This window comes from Chlorocebus sabaeus, chromosome 10, assembly GCF_047675955.1.
Source record: "Chlorocebus sabaeus isolate Y175 chromosome 10, mChlSab1.0.hap1, whole genome shotgun sequence".
Taxonomy (NCBI): domain Eukaryota; kingdom Metazoa; phylum Chordata; class Mammalia; order Primates; family Cercopithecidae; genus Chlorocebus; species Chlorocebus sabaeus.
The window spans coordinates 60,317,279-60,339,680 of NC_132913.1; the positions used below are offsets into that span (position 1 = coordinate 60,317,279).

General features: G+C 39.8%; 2 protein-coding genes across 3 annotated transcripts in view; one reads left to right on the forward strand and one right to left on the reverse strand.

Moving 5' to 3' along the window:
* Nucleotides 1-350: 350 nt before the first annotated feature.
* Nucleotides 351-1,658, reverse strand: LOC119625342 (uncharacterized). Its single transcript, XM_038001917.2, has 2 exons — nucleotides 1,573-1,658; nucleotides 351-1,354 (listed from the first exon to the last, which is right to left on the reverse strand). Exon 2 carries the CDS (start codon nucleotides 1,284-1,286, stop codon nucleotides 351-353), a length of 936 nt encoding a protein of 311 aa, XP_037857845.2. The 5' UTR covers nucleotides 1,287-1,354; nucleotides 1,573-1,658.
* Nucleotides 397-22,402, forward strand: part of MAP3K20 (mitogen-activated protein kinase kinase kinase 20) — a 189,118-nt gene continuing 167,112 nt past the window's right edge. The window contains exons 1-2 of one of the 2 annotated variants that reach the window (XM_007965380.3): nucleotides 397-748; nucleotides 16,253-16,445. In XM_007965380.3, coding sequence (XP_007963571.1) covers nucleotides 16,287-16,445 — 159 coding nt within the window. In that variant the 5' untranslated portion in view covers nucleotides 397-748; nucleotides 16,253-16,286. The remainder of the gene's footprint in view (nucleotides 749-16,252; nucleotides 16,446-22,402) is intronic. The other variant, XM_007965383.3, reaches the window with a different exon arrangement.

Sequence of the window (22,402 nt, forward strand, 5' to 3'; positions counted from 1 at the left end):
CGCACTTTTCCTTCACAAAACCATCCTCCCCAATCAGAAATTTCTTTTCTTCCCAACGCCCACCCTCTACCTTTGGCTTAGGCCTGTAATGGACTCTGGTTCCTCATCTGAATTCTGCTCTGTTAAAGTCACCAACTAGAGCAGCGGACCACGGCCCCTCCTCAAAATTCCAGAGGTACCTACTGATCTTTCTAGGGAGGCAGCCTTCAGACCTGTGTTCCCAGAAATCTCTACGTTTGTCCCTTTCCCAACTAGAGAATTAACTCTTGCAGGGCACAAAACAGCCTCTATTTCTTTGCGTGCCCCGCGCCTGTTTGTTGAAGACTGAGTTGAAGGCGTAGCAGGTGGTGTTAACTCGTCAAAAAGATGCTGGCCAGGGGGAACACCCCCACAGCTCTCCCCCGACAGCAGGGCAGGTGTGCCTGGGGGCCTCGGCGGGTGCCGGGGCGCGGGGCGGATGGTGCCCCCCGGGCGCAGGCCAGGGAGGCCCAAGGGCCTTCCCCACGCCCCGCTCGCCCGCGCGTGTGAGGGGAGGGCGGCCCGGCCGTTCCGCGCCGGGAGGTAGGTGGTGCTGTTGCCGTGACTGTCTTCCTCATTGGCGCCGCGCAGAGAGGCGGAATGTTCAACTCCTGACTCCGGCGGAAGCGTGGGAGCCGCGCGGGCCGCTGTCGTCCCAACCCCCGCCGCCCTCGTCGCGCGCGGGGCCTCCGCGCCCCCGGCTGCTGCTCGCGCCCGGCCTGGGAGCCAGGTAGGGTCCAGGCTGGAGCCCGCGGAGGGCGGGGAGGGAGGGGGCGAGGCCCGCCGCGCTCACGAGTAGTCCTCGCGTCTCGGGGCCGAGGTTCCGCCGGGGCCCGGGAGTCCAGGCGGCCTCGGGATGCTACTTGGGGCTCCCCTCCCGACCCAGGACCCGCGCGGCGGCGGCGGCGGCCGGAGCGAGCATTCGCCGCGCCGGAGGAGTCCTCGCGGGACCTCGGCCGCGGCGCCGCCAAGTGCGGTTCGGGAAAGTTCGGGCCAGTCCCATGGAGAAGTTGGTGCCTGGAGGCGCGGGGCGCAGGCCGGAGCGGCTCGGGATTCCGCGGCCCTGGGCGTGCGGCACTGGCAGGGGCTCTGCAAGCAGCCGAGCCGGCCAAGCAGCGGGTGGTTGGGGCACTGTCGGGAGGGGAACCGCGAGGCCCCCAAATCAGGGCAGGATGCAGGCCACTTCCCAGCACTCGCTGTGCGTGCGAGGAGGGACGACGAACTTCTGCTTTTCTAAGAACTCGGCCGCTAGCGGTGTTGCTTCCCATCCATTTTCTTTCATTCTGTTTTCCTCACGTAATTAGGCCATGCGAATAACCAGCAGGAACAATGAACACTAAAGATCAGTTTTACAAACATGCGTAAATGTATCCAGAGCCACCCAGAGCCGCCGCTCCCCGCCCTTCCTTCCCCAGGCTTGGGCAGCGTGGAGCGCCCGCCCTCTCGGGCTTCCCCCTTTCCTCCCAACGGAGCCCGGGTTGTCCCCTTTGGCGACCCTCAGGCAGCCGTCTTTTTGTGGGCTGCCAGACCTGCACCAGGCCCAGAAGTACTTACCCAGGCCGCCGCCTCGCCTGGCCTCGCTTGCCCATGACAGCTTTCAGAAAACTTTAATTCAGGACTGGCTAGATGACATCCGATTGCCTAAAAAAATTTTTAAAAAGGTTATCTCTGTTAGATCGCCGAAAATGTTATGTTTCTGATGCGCTTTGAGATCGCACATAAGCACTGTTTATGGGGAACCTAATTACTATTTTTGTTAGTTTCTGTAATAATGAAAGCAACACAATTTAGGGGCCCATTCCAAGTATAGTACAGTAAGCAGCTCTCATTAATAATGGTGTGTGAGAATCGTCTTACAGAGTGAATTTGAGGATATTTGAATTAAGATTGTTGAAAACAGTACCTACTTTAACCCCAAAGCTGTTTTAGGAGAGACTTCTTGTTTACCTGACCTTCCTTGAAATTAACAGCTAGGATTTAGTGGATCCAAACCTCCAAACACGTTTCAAGACAAAAATAAACAAGTGATTCGAGGCTAGTTAATGTCCTCCTTGTAGTAGGCCTATCTCCACAGTGAAATTTCACTTGTTTTTCAATTTTCAAAAAAAAAAAAAAAGTGATGGCTGCATTTTAATTATGATTATGGTCATTTGTAGAGTCTTTGTTTTAAATTCCTGCTACTATAGTGAGAGATTTAGGATATTGTAAATGAATACGAATTTAGTTTGGGAATAGAGAATTAAGATAAAAATAGTCTTTTGGACCCCTGCACTGTTTATTTTAATCTTTCACAATTTAATTCTTATAACTTTTTGAGATTATTTGGGGAGTTTTTTTAACTGCAAAATATTGTTGTTTAAATAAAAAAGTTTAGTGATAATAATTCCAGAGTAAATGACCATGATGCAATTGCAAGGACTTTCTTGTCTAAAAAAGCAAATAAATGATTGATCTGTTTTTCTTATTCTTTTAGGGAATATATAAGGACACAGTAAAGAGGGGGAAAGAGAGAAAAATATCCAAATATTAAACACGCGGACTTGGATCTAAAAATGGATGGTCAAAGATCTTGGGAACTAAGGGGCCTTCTTGCCAAATAAGGAAACTTGGCAAGTTGCACTGTGCATTTTGACTTAGCACAAGAGTGAGTGTTATTGGCAGTATATTGGCTCAGAGCCTATCTGGAATGAGCAGTGAAACTGACTTCGATAGGGCTACAAAATTATAAGTAGGAGGTATGAGGGGTGTGGAGTGAATAATCCAATCATCAGAGAAAACACTGAAGAAATTACAATGATGTTTCATGAAAAGAAATCAGATGTAAGGTGAAGCTATTGGTGTGGAGTGAAAGAGCAAAATGGACAGTTTATTTTAGAAATTGGTAGATTCAGAAGAGATGAATCAATGTTTTTTGTTTGTTTTTTGTTTTGTTTTTTTTCTTAAACTGGAAAAAGGTGTTGTAGGGATATAGTACTTCTTGGAATAAGATAGCTCTATGTCTGTATCCTGAGACGCTGGAAATAAAAATGAATTTAGATCACTTGTTTTCCATTTTATTCTGCCCAGGACAGATTGACAGGGTGAGTGTCTTGTCTATCTAAATGTAATAGGAACAGTTAAGGCCCCTTTTGGTCTTACTGCAAGGAAGATTTAGGCTAGTCTTTTGGCAGCTATTAACTTTGCCTCAGTAGACACAAATAAGCAGAGTTCCAGCTGTGACCAGAAAATTGTACCTGGTAAGGTAAGAGGACTATGAATGATAGAGCTTAGCTTGATTTGATGGATACATGGGTGCTCTTATATCAGCCCCTCCTACAGAAAGCTGAAGCATCGATTACACCCTAATAGCTGTTAAGTAATCCCAGCACAGTAGAATCTGTGAGAACAAAGCAGCCACACATTTGACACCTTAACCCCAGTGTCTTCAATTGTAATAGGAAATTAAAGCCTCAGATTGAACTTTAGGTGGATGGTAAGCAATCCAGTAATTACTGTAATAAGAAAAGAGTTAGTTTAAATAGGGAAAACAAAAGGCAGATTAGAAGCAAGAGGCAGAATGTTATTAACAAAAAGTCACGATATGGTAGAAAACAATGATAGGACTTTGGAGTCAGGCCTGAATTTGACACAAGTTGTGTCACCTGTAAGGTAGTTGGCTTGAGCTACTTTCATACCCTTGATCCTCAGTTTTCTCACTCATATAAGTTAGAGACAGTAGTACCTGCTTCTAAGGATAAGTACAGTCATGTGTCCTTTAATGATGGGTATACGTTCTGAAAGAACTGCGTTGTTAGGTGATGTAGTTGGGTAAACACTGCAGAGTGCACTTACACAAACCTAGATGCTATAGCCTACTACACACTACACACGTAGGCTGTGTGAGATAGCCTGTCGCTGCTAGGCTACAGACCTATGCAGCATGCTACTGTACTGAATAGGCAATTGTAACACAATAATAAGTATTTCTATCGAAAAATAGAAAAGGCACAGTAAAAATACAGTATAAAATATACGGTATCAAAGATAAAAAGTGGTACACCTGTATAGGGCACTTACCATGAACGGAGCTTGCAGGACTGGAAGTTGTCCTGGGCAAGTCAGTGAGTGAGTGGTGAGGGAATGTGAAGGCCCAGGACAGCACTGTACACTACTGTAGACTTTATAAACACTATACACTTAGGCTCTACTAGATTTATTTAAACATTTTTCTTCAATAATAAATTAACCTTAGCTTGCTGTAACTTTTTTGCTTTATAAACTTTAAACTTGTTTTTTAACTTCTTGAATCTTTGGAAATAACACTTAGCTTAAAACACAAACACATTGTACAGCTATACAAAAATTCTTTATATCCTTAGTCTGTCAGATTTTTTTTCTATTTTTAAATTTAAAAAATTGTTTTGCTCCTTAAACTTTGTTAAAAACCAAGAAACACACACATCAGCCTAGCCCCACACAGGGTTAGGATCGTCAATATCACTGCTTTCTACCTCCACATCTTGTCTCACTGGAAGGTCTTCAGGGGCAGTAATGTGTATGGAACTGCCATCTCCTATGATAACAATGCCTTCTTCTGGACACCTCCTGAAGGACCTACCTCAGTTAACTTTTTTTTTTTTAAGTGGAAAGAGTACACTCTAAAATGAGGATTAAAAAGTATAGTAAATACATAAATGAGTAATACTCATTTATTGTCCTTATCAAGCATTGTGCACTGTACATAATTGTATGTACCATACCTTTATACAGCTGGCAGCGTAATAAGTTTGTTTACACCAGTGTCACCACAAACACATGAGTAATGCATTGTGCTGTGATGTTAGGAAACTGTGCCATCACTCAGCAATAGGAGTTTTTCAGCTTTATTATAATCGTATTGGATTGCTGTTATATATGCAGTCCATTGTTGACTAAAACATAGTTATGTGGTGCATGACTTTATGAGAAAGCACATAGAAATGCTCGTGGCAGTGCATGAAAATTTAGCCACTGTATCAGTGTGGTAAAGAAGGATGTTTTACCACATTTTTCAAGTTATACACAGAGCTGCTTGCCCACTGTCTTAGTCTGTTTTCTGCTGCCAGAGCAGTCTATCACAGCCTGGGTAATTTACAAGGAACAAGGGTAATTTATTTGGTTTATGGTTCTGGAGCCTGGAAAGTCCAGGAACATGGCTCTGGCATCTGGTGAGAATCACCCATTGTGGAAGGGTGGAAGGCGAAAGCAAGCCATGAAAGACAAAGAGAAAAAGTGAACTCCTGAGGTAATTAACCTACTCCCAGGCTAACAGCGAGAATCCATTTATGACCTAATCACCTCTTAAAGGTTCTGCTTCCCAGTACTGTTACATTAGCAACGAAGTAATTAAATTTCAACATGAATTTTGGTGGGCGCATTCCTACCATAACACTCAGCTCTTCCAGCTAAGGCTTGCCTTTGGTACCCTGTCCTGTTCCCAAGTCATACTTATGTAGTGGGTAGGTAGGTTTTCATAACTACTCTCCTGCTTGGGGTTTCTAAAGTATGCTTTAGAACCACTTGGAACCATTCTTATAGCTGATTTTGAGCAAGGCCCAACACCGTTCTTTCTGGATTCATCTCCGGGCTTCCATTTAAGAAAACCAAAAAGAAAAGGAAAGAACTTCTGTCTGCACATCATGTAGTAAATCTTTACTTATTAAACTTTTCTACCAAAGTACTCTGTTGTGGGGAAAAATGAATGTTTTCCTTCAAGAATTTGTCCATATAGCCACAGATAACCCAATGCAAGCAAGTACTTGCTTTAAAATTTTGTATTTAATCTTAAAAATTTATGTGGATTTTGCATTCCCTTCTGTCCTTCTCTGTTTTACTTAAATTGAACAAATTGATACAAACAGATACATATTTATTCCCCCAGATCTTTTTTTCTTTAGAAACAGAGTCTTGCTATGTTGTCCAGGCTGGCCTTGAACTCCTGTGCTCTAGCAATCCTCCCACCTGAACTTTCCCAGTAGCTGGGGTTAAGGGTATGTGCCACCTTGCCTGGCTTATTCCCCATAGTGTTAAAGTGAAATTGATGCTGTAGGACAGCTGTTTATTCATATCACTTTCTGCACAATACTGTGTAATACCACATATGGGAATAAGCACACGAGGAACATGGGATTGGTCCTAATAAAGAGTCCTGCACCATTAAGCTGTGCGGCCCAATACTGCATGGGGTGGTGCAATTCCATTTTGCTGATAAAAGAATAGGGGTAGATCATCATCCAAAGAGTTTTGATGTTAGGTGGTTATACTCTGGCTTTCAAGATAAAAAGACCTCTTTGCTCTGGGAATGCGAGGGAAGGAAGAGGAAAGTTTTAGGATAGAAACCTGGAATGTGGCTCTTAGCTTCCCACCCAGTTTGGGAGGAGAAATTGAAGAAGATGGCCAAATCATTTCCATTATTTCCATCACTGATGTGGTTCACTGTGCTTCTCCATGATGTTTGGTGTCGGGTTCATAACTGCCTCCCTCAGAAAAGGAAGGAGACCGTCTATACTTTATAGTAGATTAGTCATCAACTCACAGGGTTGGAGTGGGTCTTAAAGTGGATTCATTCTGCTTTCCTAGCTGATGCAAGTCTCCCACTCCCACTCCACACCCCATGTCTCGTTGAACTCTCTTGGTAGTGGGTCACTCGCTACTAAAGAGGGTGGCAGATTTTCTTGTTGCCCAACTTTAACCCAGGAATCCTCTTTTTTTTTTTTTTTTTTGAGACAGGGTCTCACTTTGTGCAGTGGCACAATCATAGCTTATGGCAACCTTGAACTCCTGGGCCCAAACTATCCTCCCGCCTCAGACTCTCGAGTAGCAGGGTCTACAGGCATGAACCACCACACCTGGCTAATTTTTATTTATTTATTTTTTGTAGAGATGGAATCTCACTATGCTGCCCAAGTTGGTCTTAAATGCCTGACCTCAAGCGATACTCCCACTTTGGCCTCCCAAAGAACAAGGAATTCTTTCTGTAACTTTCATCCACAGATAGCCTTGCCTTTTGATCATCAAAACATAATATAAGGTCTTAGTCTTCCCTAGTTTTACCATCCCCATTCCTTTCACCCTCCATCTTACGTTGGGGTTACCATGTTTTAACCCTTGCATTCACCCTTCTCAGGGAGTGTTCATTCCAGGTACTCAGTCTAAAGCTGTACCTGTCTGTCAGCAGCCAGGATGGTCTGATATACTTTCTATTTGACAGAAAACAGTTTGGGGTACAAACAAGAGCTGAGTAGCAGCAAGACCTAGGGTGGGAGCAGGATAGGTGGTAGGTGGCAAACTGAAGTGAGCCTTGTGTACTCATGGGCTATGACTTTCTCCCCATCCCCCGTCCTGACACCTGTGAATTCCTCTTCTAGCCAAGCCCTAGAAATCCCCGCTCTCCGTGCACTCTCACTTTATTCAATTCTGGCCCCATTCTCTTCCTCATGCCACAAGAAGCTCCCAGTTACTCAACACAACAAGCCCACGCAGCGGCCCATGCCGTGGCCGTAGGTTGTATTCAATTCATGTTTCCTAGTTGGGCTTCTGTTTGACCACAGACATGTTTCCACGCAGCATTTCTGTGGCATAAGTGCTCTAACCAACTACATTCCTGTGCCTCCCATCTTTTACTTCTGGTAACAATGTTTTTGGTAAGGAAGTGTGTTGTGGAAGTTGATTTTTATTAATTGAAATATTAAATTACTTTATTTCAATAAGAATGTTTAGCTTATTTTTATTCTTACCATTGCTCTAACTAGAGAGTTACATTACTCTTATGGTAAAGATAGAGGAGGGGGAAAACATGAAACAACGGCTATTCTGTTTTTTAGATTCTTATTTAAAGTTGAGTTCTCTCAGATATCCATACCTAAAGTCCTATTTACTGAACCCAACCTACTCTGTATAAGATACACTATATTTTGAACTAGAAATTCCATTTGACCCAGCCATCCCATTACTGGATATATACCCAAAGGATTATAAATCATGCTGCTATAAAGACACATGCACACATATGTTTATTACTGCACTATTCACAATAGCAAAGACTTGAAATCAACCCAAATGTCCATCAATGATAGACTGGATTAAGAAAATGTGGCACATACCATGGAATACTATGCAGCCATAAAAAAGGATGAGTTCATGTCCTTTGTAGGGACATGGACGAAGCTAGAAACCATCATTCTGAGCAAACTATCATGAGGACAGAAAACCAAACACCGCATGTTCTCACTCATAGGTGGGAATTGAACAATGAGAAGACTTGGACACAGGATGGGGAACATCACACACTGGAGCCTGTCGTGGGGTGGTGGGAGGGGGAAGGAATAGCATTAGGAGATATACCTAATGTAAATGACAAGTTAATGGGTGCAGCACACCAGCATGGTACATGTATACATATGTAACAAGCCTGCACGTTGTGCATATGTAACCCTAGAACTTAAAGTATAATTTAAAAAAAAAAAAAAAAGAAACTATTTTTCTAGGAGCAGTCTTGGAGGAAGAAGGGAAATATCTATGGTAGACACAGTACTGGTTGGTTCTATTCGTATACCTAGTCTTCAACTTTTTTTTTTTAATTTTTATTTTTTTTGAGACAGAGTCTCACTGTCACCCAGGCTGGAGTCATAGCTCACTGCAGCCTCGACCTCCTGGGCTCAAGCGATCCTCCTGCCTCAGCCTTCCAGAGTGCTGGGATTACAAGTGTGAGCCACTGTACCCAGTCAGCTTTTATCTTTTTTAGTTATTTAAAAAAAAAACAAAAAAACAAAAAACCAGTAGAACAGCAGTCCTGTTGAGGAATAGAATCTTTGAATCTTTGACCTTGGTGTTCTGGATAAATACACTGAACCAGAGTTTTCCTTAGTTTTTTGAAGATAAGACTCAGGGGAACAAAATTTGCAGAACAGTGATTCCAAGTGGTGTTCTTTTAATACACATGATGATAAAGCACATTTTATTAATTTATTCACTGATCTATGTTAAAGAGGCTGAAATAATACTAGCATAAATATCAAGGCAGCAAGTTTGGCAAAATAATTTGCTGAATATTGAAAGCTCTTTTCAAAAAGTATCTTTTTTGTCATATCCAGGTCATGATAAAACAAGTTAAGTTTTTCTTCCTATATTGTATAAAAAGTAAACTGGCAACCTTACTTTTTGAAGAAGGGGGAAAGGGAAGTATGAATTAGGGACAGGAAAAAGAGGAAGGATCTAAATTCAGAAATACAGGCCCATATAAAACCGCAAGATAGAAACATCCAGAGAAAGTTCAAAGACCTTTTTTCTAGTAAAGTTAATCCTTTCATAAAGTAGATTTTTATTTTTATTTTTACTTTTAGAAATGAGATCTCCCTGTGTTGCCCGGCTGGGCTCAAGTGATCCTCCAGCCTCGGCCTCCCAAAGTGCTGGGATTGCAAGTGTGAGCCACTGTGCCCAGCCAAAGTAGATTTAATTTTTTAAAAAAATCATCACTTGCAGGTATTGGATAAGCAGGTTATAGTTTTCCTGGGTTAGATGTCCATTGACTATGCAGCCGGTAAGGTCTGAAAGAAGACAGTGGTCACCGGGGAAGGAGGGGATGCTCCAGCACCCTACCAAAGTGAGTGCTATCATTGAATAAATAGATCTTAGCAATGCAAATATCCAAAAAGTGCAAAAAAGAAAATACAGTGTTTTAGCAATTTAAATATTCACATGGTGAAAAAAGTTTAAAATAAATTATAGTTACTTAACTAATAAGATCTTTCAGAAATCACCAAAAACAAAAATGACGGTTAAACAGAGGAGTGAGAAAGAATTAGAACATATGCAGAGAGGAAAATGATTTAGGGATCAATAGCACCTTTATTTATTAATAATTGCTTTGCAAAACTAAGAGCTGTAATATAAAACAATTCTGAAGATGGGGAGAGGAAAGCTATTGAGGAGAACGTACCTGACCATAAAAGCTAAAGAATGGATGGCGAAATATGACATCAAGGGTTATTAAAATAATGAGAAAATCATAATTTCCATTAATTGCATGTATACCGTATGCTGGGCACTGTGCTCATGTGTGCGCTTTCACAGTACTGGTATTATTGCAGTGAGGTCAGAGGGGCATGGTGCCTTGCCCAAGTAGCTACTAACAGATCTGCTGGTAGATCTCTCTAGTAGGGGTCTTTCCCCTGAATCATGATACTTCCCTGTTGAAATATCTCTTATTTGGAAGTGAGATGTATCAATGAAGTCAAATACTGTGCAAACTTGCTAACTTTGGGGCTGTCAGTTTTGTGACATTGAATGGAAAAGATCTGAAATGTTTTATTTATGCATCTGGAAAAGCCACAGTCTGAGAAAAAGTGATTTGTTAAAGTTACCTTACTGAGAGGTGGAGGGAGAGTTCAAACTCATGTCAATCTAATTCTAAAACCTTGATTTTTAACGTTAGAACTATAGTAGGGTCATTTTTGTTTTTAACTGGGCAAAAGTAACAGTGAAAAGATAAATGACTTATTTGAGGTCAACATGGATCTAAGAAATCAAGAAGCAAAATAGATCTGTGAATAGAGAAACTTAAGTCTACTTTTTTGGACTAGAAGATTGAAAACTTTAAAAAGTAAAATAACTCTTTAAGATTTCCTATTTTCATATGGTTCCACTTTTGATAATTAGCTGATGCTGCTATATATGCTTTCAGCCATTTAATAGTTAAATTTTTTTTGAAATTTAAGCAAAATTTTAAATTAAAAATTTTTTGACATTCTACTCAAATAGTGAAATGATTGGATTCAACCACCAAATAATTGATTTTCAACATTTACAGAGTTGTGATGCCTTATTTTACTTTGATTTTTGTGACATGTCTGCTCTAACCCTTCAGTGTTGTGTGGTAGATACTTAACATTTAAAACAGCTTTGAAAGTTTATAAAAACAACAGTTAGAATGCTACAAAATTGCCTTTTTTGTGAAAGCAATTCTGTTTTTTTTTTGAGACAGAGCCTTGCTCTGTTGTCCAAGCTGGAGTGCAGTGGCGCGATCTTAGCTCACTGTAACCTCTGCCTCCCGGGTTCAAGTAATTCTCCTGCCTCAGTCTCCTGAGTAGCTGGGATTACAGGCACATACCACCATGCCTGGCTAATTTTTGCATTTTTAATAGAGACGGGGTTTCGCCATGTTGGCCAGGCTGGTCTCGAACTCCTGACCTCAAGTGATCCACCTGTCTCGGCCTCCCAAAGTGCTGGAATTACAGGTGTGAGCCACTGTGCCTGGTGAAAACAATTATTTTAATACAGTGAGATGAAAATGTTGGATTTGACTTGATATACCTTGTAAATAAATGTATATAGATGACTTTTTATTAAATTCTGGTATATTCATTCAGTGCAGAATACATTTGAAAAATTAGAACATAATTTTATCAAGTAGCAGTCTTCCCCAACATGCTCTAAGTATAAATAACTAGCAACTCAGATTTTTCATTCTTCTGGTCATAAATTGATCCCCTTGGAAAAATGATTCTTAAAGGAGAGAAAACTCAAGGGGAAAAATATGTATATATGGTCTAACTTTCATGTATATGGGAGTGGAAATGTCAACCAAGTTTTTCAGCTACATCCATGATGCTTTGCCAAGCTCACTGGAGTTAAACCTGTACTCATACACCCTAGATTACTGGTTTCTTTGGTATTCAGTTGGAACTTAATTTTTTATGGTTTCAATAAAACATTCAAGTAATTGGATAGTTCCATTCACAAATAGCCAGTTCCCACATGGCATGGTGTATCACAGAGTAGCAGTGATTCTATGAAGAATGTGGCTAGTTGCCTCCTGTCAAGTGGTGACATCCTGGAGAAGTGTGCTTCTCAGAGGTCAGCCTTTTTCTGGCACCCTTAGGTCAGTGTCAGTTGTGACTGATCCTACCTCAGTTCATCCGTATTCCCTGGGTTTGTTCCGCAGCATAAGGCTTAGATGGATTCATATTGATCTTATCCTGCTTCAGACCTCTACCTTTGTTTTGGAAAGAATTTCTCTCCTCCTCCTTCTTCCCTGACCCTGGGATTCAGAGTGACCCAGTACTGGAGGTCCCAAATACACTCTCCTCAGTCTTCCAAGAAGCCTAGGCAGCATTTCCAAATCAGGATTTGCTTCAGAACCCTCTGGGGTACTTGTAAAAAGTACACACCTTACGTCTTACATGACTTGGTTGAAATCTTTCCAGCTACAAAAGGTATACTGGAAGAATAACCAGAAACTATTTACTCACTTATTCAACAAATGCGTTTTTAATGGAGAAGCTGCATAACTGTGTACCTGGCTGTGTAGTAGGTGCTAGGGTCCAGATGTAAACAGAACTGAGTTTTGACTTTAGGGAATTTATAGTCTGGTGGGAATTAAGTGGGAAACATCAATGAGTGAAGAAAGGTGCTGTGGCACAGAAGAGGGAGCATTTAACTGTGCTCAGGAGACTCAGAGAGGTGGTCAGGGATAGAAGTTCACTGGGCAGAGAAGAGTGTTTGAAGCAGAGACACTAGTCTGTGTAGAAGTGTGGAGATGTGAAAGGTCAGTGTATATTGGGAAATGCAGGCAGTTCCTCGTGTGTATAGGAAATGAGATGACATCAAGTCAAAGTGGCTATAAGTGGTAAATGAATAACACAAGAAACTTTCCTGGAATTAGAACACTTGAGTTACAGATTGAAAGAGTTCACTGAGTGTCCTACCAGTGAATGAAAACGACTCATTCCTAAACATATCCTATTAAAATTCAGGATTCCTGGGATCAGTAGAGGATCCTAAAAGCTTTCAGAGAGGAAAAAGTAATATAAAAATAGTTAATAATCAGTAACATCCGACTGCTCAGTAGCCACATTAGAAACTAGGAGAAAATGAAGTAATACTTTCAAAGTTATATGGAAAATTGTTTCCTACCTAGAATTGTATGCCCAACCAGGCTACCAATCAAGACATTTTAAGATACACAGATTCTCACAAAATTCTATTCTGTGTGCTCTATTCAGGTAGCTAATGGGAGATATGTGTTGTCACAACAAGGGAACAAAACAAGAAAGGGAAGACAGGAAATCCAAAGACAAGGTTCTCACAGACAAAAAAGGTGAAGGAAATTCTTAGGATGGTAGCCAACAGGAGTCCCAGCCCAAGTCAGGCCTAGAGAGCAACCATTCCAGCCAGACTGAGTCAGGATGAAGGGTCAAGAAGGAGTGTCTCTAAAAAATATATAGAACCAAAGAGGAAAAAAAAAAGAGAGAAATTACTTGTCTTAATTTTACTGAGAGAAGTTTTGCAGCTTCTGGGAGAGATTAATGAGGTGGATGTGTTAGGAGTGTAAAAAGCTAAGCAAACAACAGTAAAAAAGCAAAAACAGGGCAACTAATAATTCTAAGAGAATCAAAAAGTTATACAAGAAAGGAAATGTAATTATTGAATCCTCCATGGCACTGCTGGGAATAATGTTTACTTTGTTGGGTTACTGTAAACACTGACTATTAACCAAATGTTACAGTGTGGTTGGAAGCTGGGAGGTTTGGGCAAGTGTGCCATGTTTGTATGCATGGAGGTAGAGGGTGACATATGAGAACTAAATTCTTATCTTCCACAGGAGAGGTTAATAGATAATATCTAAAATGGAAAATCAAGAAATAGTAATATAAGCACATTCTTTAGAAATACAGAGTTCAGTGCCAAAAGAAAATGCTAGAGGAGTTGAAATTAGTTGTGTCTAGAGAGTGGGAATTGGGTATGGGGAATGGGGAAGCAAGAAGCTTCTATTTCTTATGATAAGTTTTGTAGTTCAATTTCATTGTAATGCTTTTATAAACATAATTAACAAAAATGTAAACCTAGTGTCTGTAATGCTGAGGGAACCTTGCAAATGGTGTTTGACATTTGGTTGAACAAACTTTTTAGCTTACATACTCTATATACCTACCTTGGCAACATCCCCAAATTTTATCCAAATTTTGTTCTTCTCCACGTTTAACTAAATAGGAATTACAAAATGTTGGTAATATAAACTATTGATTCATATATGTTTATAGACTATATTTGGATACTGTGATCTTTCCTTCACTCATATTTTTATGTGAAGTATATCTTCTAAACTTTAGAGGATGAACAAATAACCCTTCCTCTTTTTCGCCTTCTCCCCAAAGTAGAGTAGCGTTTGACTTCGTGTGAGAAATGAGCATTCTTCAGTGACCTGATTTTCCTGAAATGGGATGGCTAGCCAGCTGCGTGCTAAGATCTTTGAGCTGCCTGTGCACTTTACTCAGCAGAGTCCCAGGCTTTTTATGGAGAAATGTTGCCAGTTTATATGGATACAAACCAACCCCTTCTACCTTTTTATTTAAAAAAAACAAAAACAAAAACAAAACAAAACAAAACAAAAAACAAACCTCAACAGAAGAATGGAAAGAGTAGTAAAATGCCCAACTTGTCACCTAGATGAGCCAGTTCTTAACATTTTGGCACACTTGCTTTCTCTCTCCCTCTCTCTATTCCCATGTACTTTTTTGGGTGTGTGTGTTGGGGAACAGGGATGAGGACTGAACCATTTTAAAGTAAATTATAGACATCATACTTTAAAATGTCTACATGCTTTTCCCAAGCAATACATCCAAGGACATCCATCTATAAAACAAAAACACCATTATTTGCCATGGATGAATTAATATCATCTAATATATAGTTAATGTTTAGATTTCCCTAATATCCTAATAATATTTTCTATGGTTTTTTATCCAGAATCCAGTGATCATAAATTATATTTAGTCATTGTGTTTCTTTCTTTCTTTTTTTTTTTTTTGAGATGGAGTTTTGCTCTTTGCCTAGGCTGGAGTGCAGTGGCACCATCTCAACTCACTGCAACCTCCACCTCTTGGGTTCAGGCAATTCTCATGTCTCAGCCTCCCAAGTAGCTGGAATTACAGATGCCTGCTACCACACCTGGCTAAGGGACAGGGATTTGCCGTGTTGGCCAGGCTGGTCTCGAACTCCTGACCTCAAGTGATCCACCTGCCTCGGCCTCCCAAAGTACTGGGATTACAGATATGAGCCACCACACCCAGCCTAGTCATTGTGTTTCTTTAAGTTTTCCTTATGCTAGAAGTTTCTCTGCCAAAACAACAACAACAACAACAACAAAAACAAAACAAAACAGGAAACAAAAAAAACCTTTCGTGACATTCACAATTATGAGGAGCCTAGACCAGGTGTTTTGTAGAATGTCCTAGAAATATAGATTTGTCTTTTTGCTCCCTCATAAGGTTCTGGTGTATGCTTTTTGCAAGACTATGTGCACCAACTTTTTTATTCACCATTTTAAAACTTTTTATGTAGGTTCAAAATTTTAGCCCAATTTTAGTTCAGTTTTTGTGTTTGTAAGTCTCACTAATCTATGGTTTGTCATAGGGTGTTAAGAATGGCCACTTACCTGGAGAATAGTAAAACTCTTTACACCGTAGGAAAGATCACTAGAATAATCTCTGGGAGGGGTAATACGTTTCTCTGGAAACAAGCATAATATTTTTTAACGTCCTTGGCAGTATTCTTTGGATGACTTAATATATTGTAATCAAGGGCAAATTTTTCTACTCTTTAAGTTTTGTTACAATATACAGTCCAGGGAGCCACTTCTGGCAAACACTTGACCAGCTTTTCTGTTATCCCTAAGTTGAAAGTTTGTTTTTGGAGTCTAAACATTGATTGTGTGTTCGGTTTGCAACCCTTTGGCTGTCTGTGTACCAGGATGCTCAGCGGCTTAGGCTGTGTATATTTTGTGTGAAGTGAGCGCAGCGTGGAGAGGTGGCATGCCTCAGATGCCAGGGGAGCTATACAAGCTTGCTGTGGAAAGCATGCTTCCCGCCTGTCAGGGCTTCCTGATAGGAGACCTGGTGACACAGTAGCCTTTCGGCAGAGCTCCTCGGGATGGGTAGGAAGTGCTGCTGCAGGTTTTGTCAGGGGGAAATCTGAGCCATTTCTCTGTGGACAGCTGTGTTTCAAAGTCTGGGCAGGTTGTTGTTGAATTTTGCGTGGGCTGCCAGGGTGAGTGTTTTCATTTCAATTTGTTTATAATATTGCTTTTCTTTTTCCTAAGTCACCATGACTTTCTGGAAGTTTCACAGGACTCGTTCGTGATATAGTATCTAAAGTAGGATTCAGAGGATTTAGCCTAATATATTTGTAATTCAGCTTTTCTTTTTCTTTCTTTCTGCAGATTTTGTGGAAGTATAATACTTTGTCATTATGAGATGTCGTCTCTCGGTGCCTCCTTTGTGCAAATTAAATTTGATGACTTGCAGTTTTTTGAAAACTGCGGTGGAGGAAGTTTCGGGAGTGTTTATCGAGCCAAATGGATATCACAGGACAAGGAGGTGGCTGTAAAGAAGCTCCTCAAAATAGAGAAAGAGGTAAGGTCTTTTCCAGCTGACAGAAACAGTCACGATACCACTTATGTAAACTTTTTCAACCTCGAGTTAGAGGGTCACAGGGTTGCAAGGGACCTAGCGAGGCCTTTGGGGCTGATCCACGAGGCCGTTCCCAATTTCCATTCTGGGAGCCCCATAAATAGAAATTATTGCAGCGTGTGCTTTAGGGTTGAGTTCTACTAGGGGTCAGCTGAAGTAAGAGGATTTCTTTCCAGGGCATGAAAGACCGAATGTTCTCTGAGCTCTCCTGGAGGCAGAGGTGAGATTTCAGACCTTCCCAGGGTTCAAACGTTTCTCTTCCCTAGGGCTGGTCATCAGCAATTGTCTTTTAAAAGAGAAAAGGCACATTTTTTTTTTTAACTGAAATATGCAGTACCTGTTTCTTGGATTTCACCTCCACTTAAGGCTAACAGTGATGGGCTTTGTATTATTTAGAAGTAATAGGTGCCAGACAGAGAGCTGCCCTGCTAGTAAAATCAGAAAAGGGTCTTGGCTTTCGGAGCCTGGGATTTATGCTGGTCGTAGATGAGCTCAGAGCTCTCAGAACTTTCATCCTTTTCAGGAATGAGATATAACATGGTTGTCACATTCAGTTTGGTACCATGAGAATCAAACTAATTGCAGAGCTGACCTGCAGGGACTCAGCAGCATTGGTAACTTCAGTAGCGACCCTCTGGAGCTGGGTTTTGGTCATTTCTATTTACGTCCTGTTTTGGCTAATTATTCAATATCTTTTTAAAGTGAACTTTCCCATAAATATCCTTTAATCTCCCTGAATGATTTCATTTTTTTCATTAACTGCTGCCAGTGAACCATAGCAATTGATTAGAGAAGGAAACCCAAATGGTAGCACTTTGTGGGTTTCCTCCCAGCAGTGCTGTGTAATTGTGTGATCACCAGCTGTGTTTCCAATTGTTGAAGTCAGGTTAGAAGGACTGAGATATCTCTACCTTGGTGTATCTATAGGTTTTTGGAAGGTATTAAGAAATGAGAGCTTTTAAAGCCCATCTGTACGTAAAACAGAAGGGTACTGGGTGTAAGAAAGTCACTTTCCCTTGCCCCCATTTCTCAATCAACAAAAATCTTTTATAGTAGCCAAGTACTAAATCCATGTCTTACCTTGGACTGAATCTAGCCCTTTTAGCTGATCAATTCATTAAGTCCTTTATAGGAAACATTATTGTCCCCGTTTTATAGATTGGGAAATAGAGCTTTATAGATTGCATTTTATAGATAGTGAAATGTATTAAGCTGCCCCAGGAGGGGCAAATGAAATCCAGGAGGCTAGAACCCCTGTTCTTTAGTTTTTAACTTTGAAACTTCTAATTGACCAGGTACGAAGAGAAAACTAAACCTGCTCCATCCATTTATAGTCAGTTATTTATATATATGCTAATATTTTAAGCTTTAGATTATACAACTTTAGTAAAAGGAACATGTTCTTATATGATTGTTCAGTGTGAGAAAGATTTTATGAGACATGAAACAGATTTTGATAGGAAAATATTAATTGTAACCCATTTACTCAACTCCCCCCTACCCAAGTATACCTACATAATACCTTTTCTTCTATTCTTGGGAGAGCCAGGAAAATGACATAGGAAAGTACAGGAGTGAAAGCAGGAATTGGAAACTGCCAAATCCTGCTTTTGTGCAGGTATTTAACATGAATGTAGATAATTTAGAAATTCAGTTGATTCCAGTAAACTGTAAGAGCATAACTCATAAACCTTTAAGTAGGAAAAACAAAACCTCCACTTTTGCTTTGGGGCTTAGTCAGTGATTATGAGTGATAAAGAGACACAGTAAATTATGGCAAAGGATCCCCATTTGTACTAAAACAACATGAGTTTAAGACGTAAAAAGTTATGGCGAGGAGTTGACAGTTACTAACTAGGAAATATACATTTCTTATGTAAATAATTGTTATACTTTATGAAATGTGTGTTGGCTTCTGGTAAGGTGTTTTCTAAGTGATAAGATAAAGGTAATAAGCCCTGGATTTTTTCCAAATTTATAGATCCATGTCACTTGGTTGTTTTTTGCCAATGAGTTTTAGAGGCAATGGAACACTTAATAAAATGTTTGCTGCTCATTTCATGTGACTCTTTAAGAATTACTTAATATTAGACTAAATATATGTTCTATAAACTTAGCAAAATGTGGAGAAAATATATACCAAACTCTAACTTTGTTTATGTGAGTGGAGAAAGGAAGACTATTTACTTTCACTTTATTTGCAGACCTCTAGTGTGGTGAGTATGTACTACTTTTTTCTGTTTTAGTGGTTATAATATTACTTTATTTAAAAACAAAAAAGAAAGACTGTATTTACTTAAAATCTCTGTCGCTCTTTAAAACTTCATTTAAAAAAATTTTTAAACCTAGAGAACAATTAAAAGAATACTACCGTGAACTCTAGTACATTATATTCTTCCCCTAGACTCACCATTTAGTAACGTTTTACATTTGCTTTTTCTCTATGTATTATTGATTTATATGTATTCATATATAGTATGATTTTTGCTGAACCATGAGAGTACATTACAGATGCCATGTACCTTTATCCCTAAATACTTCAGCATCTCCCAAAACACAACCAGAGTACAATTAACAAATTCAAAAAATTTAACAATGATAATGTAATATTATTTGTTTTACAGTCTATATTCACATTTTGCCAACTTTTGCAATGCGAGCTTTTGATGGCAATTTTTCCAACCCAGGATCCAATCCAGGATCATATATTACATGTCATCAACATGTCTGTTTAGCCTGGCTTAATCCGGAACCGTTTCTCTGCCTTTCTCTGTCTTTTAAGATGTAGACATTTTGGAAGAGTATAGGACAATTGTTTTGTAGAATGTCTCTCATTTGGGCGGGTGATTTCCTCCTCCAGCCCCCAGCCTAGTCAGAGTTTATGTAGTTTTGGGAGGAAAACTACATAGGTCATGTATCCTTGGTGTGTCTTAATGGGTGTCTTGTGATGTTGGTTAGTCTCATTATTGGTGATGTTAGTTTTGAATCCTTAGTTAAGAGGGGTTTACCCAATTTCTCCACAGTAAAAGAAAATACCTATTTTTCCTTTGTAATTAATAATTAAGCTATTGGTAGATACTTTGAAGCTAAGTAAACATCTTTCCTCAGCAAACATTTACTAATGTTTTTAGCATCCATTGATGATTCTTGTTTGGATCAAATAGCATTATGATGGTTTACTGTGCAGAAAGTAAAAAGTTCTAGCATAAGTGAGTTTGCCCTTCTTTTTTCCTTTCTTCCTTTATTCATCCATCTATTCATGTAGTTATTGTTTGATTGTATACTTAAAGACTTTTTGGAATTCAGAATGTTATAATCCATTAGTGTTACTCATTTTCATGCTTAACTTATCCCAAATTTCGCAAATAAGAGCTCTTTCCAGCTGACTCTTGTGTCCTTTTGATATGTCACCAACATTTTTTGATGATTTTCTTACTTCAGGCACAAAAAGATGTACTAGGCTCATTTAGTTCCTGTCTCATTGCTGGAGTCAGCCATGTTTTCAAGAAGCCCTGAGTCAATAGACCTGATTTTGGAGTATATTATTTAGGAGCCAAGATTTGGGTACTAGGATTGTTTACTTTAGACTTTTTTAAAAAGAACATTGTCTTTTTGGCAGAAATTATAGAGAAATTTTATTTATGAAAGCATTTAATTTGAAATGTAAACTCATGGGTCTGGTTAGCTAGCATCTGTGATACACTGCTATTAGGAATGTAAATTGGTAAACCTTTCTGGAGAAGAGTTTAGCAAAATGTATCAAGAATCTTAAAATGTTTACTTCTTTGGGCCAGGAATCTTACTCTGGGACTTTATCCTAAGGAAATAATCAGAGATGTGCAGAAAGATGGATATAATTATAGGATTCTTCTCAGATGTATAACAAGGAAGAATTGGAAGTTACAAACTATGTTGCAGCATGTAATTGATTTCTCTTCCATTTGGAAGAACATTTAGAAAGCAAGGAAAATGCTCATTGTATAGTGCTAAGTGGTGAAAGGAAGTTACAAAACGTTATATACAATATGATCCTAGGTGTAGGTTTTATGTCTGTATGGTGCTTTTATTTTTCCTATACTGTACTTTGTTTTTCATATTTTCCTATGATGATTTTACATTTCTTTTCCCCGCAGCATTTTATCATGAAAATTTTCAAACATAAAGGTGAAAAAGTTTTGTAAATATTTGCATACTTACCATCTAGTGCCTATCATTAATATAAATACTTGCTTTATAAGATGTGTATGCAGCTGTCTAACCTTCCATTTATTAATTCATTTTTGATATATTTCAAATAAGTTGCAAGCATCAGTGTGCTCTTTCTTAAACACTTCATTGTATATTTTTACTAGAGTTCAGTATGTGTTTGCAGTTTTGTTTTCTTCTGGGGTAAAATTTACCTCAAGTTTTGAGAAATGTAAATACCACATGACCCACTTATTTACTTTTATAATCAGAAAAATTCAATTTAAAGACGTATAACTGTGACAATCTATATCACTTTCTTTCTTTCTTTCTTTCTTTTTTTGACATGGGGTCTTGCTCTGTTGCCCAGGCTGGGACAGTGGTACGATCTCTGCTCACTGCAGCCTTTGCCTCCCGGGTTCAAGCGATTCTCCTGCCTCAGCCTCCCGAGTACCTGGGACTACAGGCACTTGCCACCACGCCTCGGTAATTTTTTGTAGTTTTAGTAGAAATGGGATTTCACCGTGTTAGCCAGGATGGTCTCGATCTCCTGACCTTGTGATCTGCCCACCTCGGCCTCCCAAAGTGCTGGGATTACAGGCGTGAGCCACCACGCCTGGCCAATCTAGTGAATTGAGTTTTGTAAACCTCTTTAGCATATCACACAGCACTAATTTTCCACTCTCAATATGCAGCTGTAAAGTGTTTAATGTTTACTTTCATATTGCTTTTCCATAGCAGTGCAAGACCTCAGTTTAGCTTCTTTACATTATTTGCAGATTTACTTACAGTGTACTATTTATTTCTGTTTTTAAAAGTGTTTGCAATAGGAGAAAATCATATGATCTTAAGCATATACACCAAGGGTAAGAAAGGAAGCCACTGTTGTATCTTTTTGATGAATTCCAGGTGAGCTGGGATCAAATTGAACTGCTTAGGCGGAAATTTGAGGGACAAGTAGAAGTGGCACAGAAAGACATTGTGACCGCAATGTCCTATTTACATCTACTGCCCAGAGGAGAACACTCCCAACATGACAGAGTTCATCAGCTTGAATGTTAACTTTTGAAAACAATTAATTGGCCTGGCGCAGTGGCTCATGCCTGTAATCCCAACAATTTGGGAGGCCGAGGCGGGCGGATCACGAGGTCAAGAGATCGAAACCCCGTCTCTACTGAAAATACAAAAATTAACGAGGCCTGGTGGTGGGCGCCTGTAGTCCCAGCTACTCAGTAGGCTGAGGCAGGAGAATTGCTTAAACCCAGAAAGCGGAGGCTGTAGTGAGCTGAGATGGCGCCGGTGCACTCCAGCCTGGGTGACAGAGCGAGACTCCATCTCGAAAACAAAACAAAAACAAAAACAAAAACAAAACATAATTAATCACAGCAACTTAATTGTGCTCTTGTGGTATATTTGATAATACATTGAACAAGATATGTCTGTACATAGTATTTTTTTTCTGTCCGGAAAAGATGGGAACCTGACAGCCTTTATGTTAACTTGCAATCTGTTGATATTCAATTGATATTAGGAAACCACATTTAAGTATGAGATATGAAAGAAACAATTCCTTTTTATTTTCTCAGAAGAATCAAAAGGAAATAGAATCCTTAAGAGGTAATATACAAGGCCTTTTCTTCATCTGTCTTGGCTTTTGTAAGACACCATTACCCTTATTTTAAAAGTAAAAGCATCCTACCAAATTTCACTGCTTT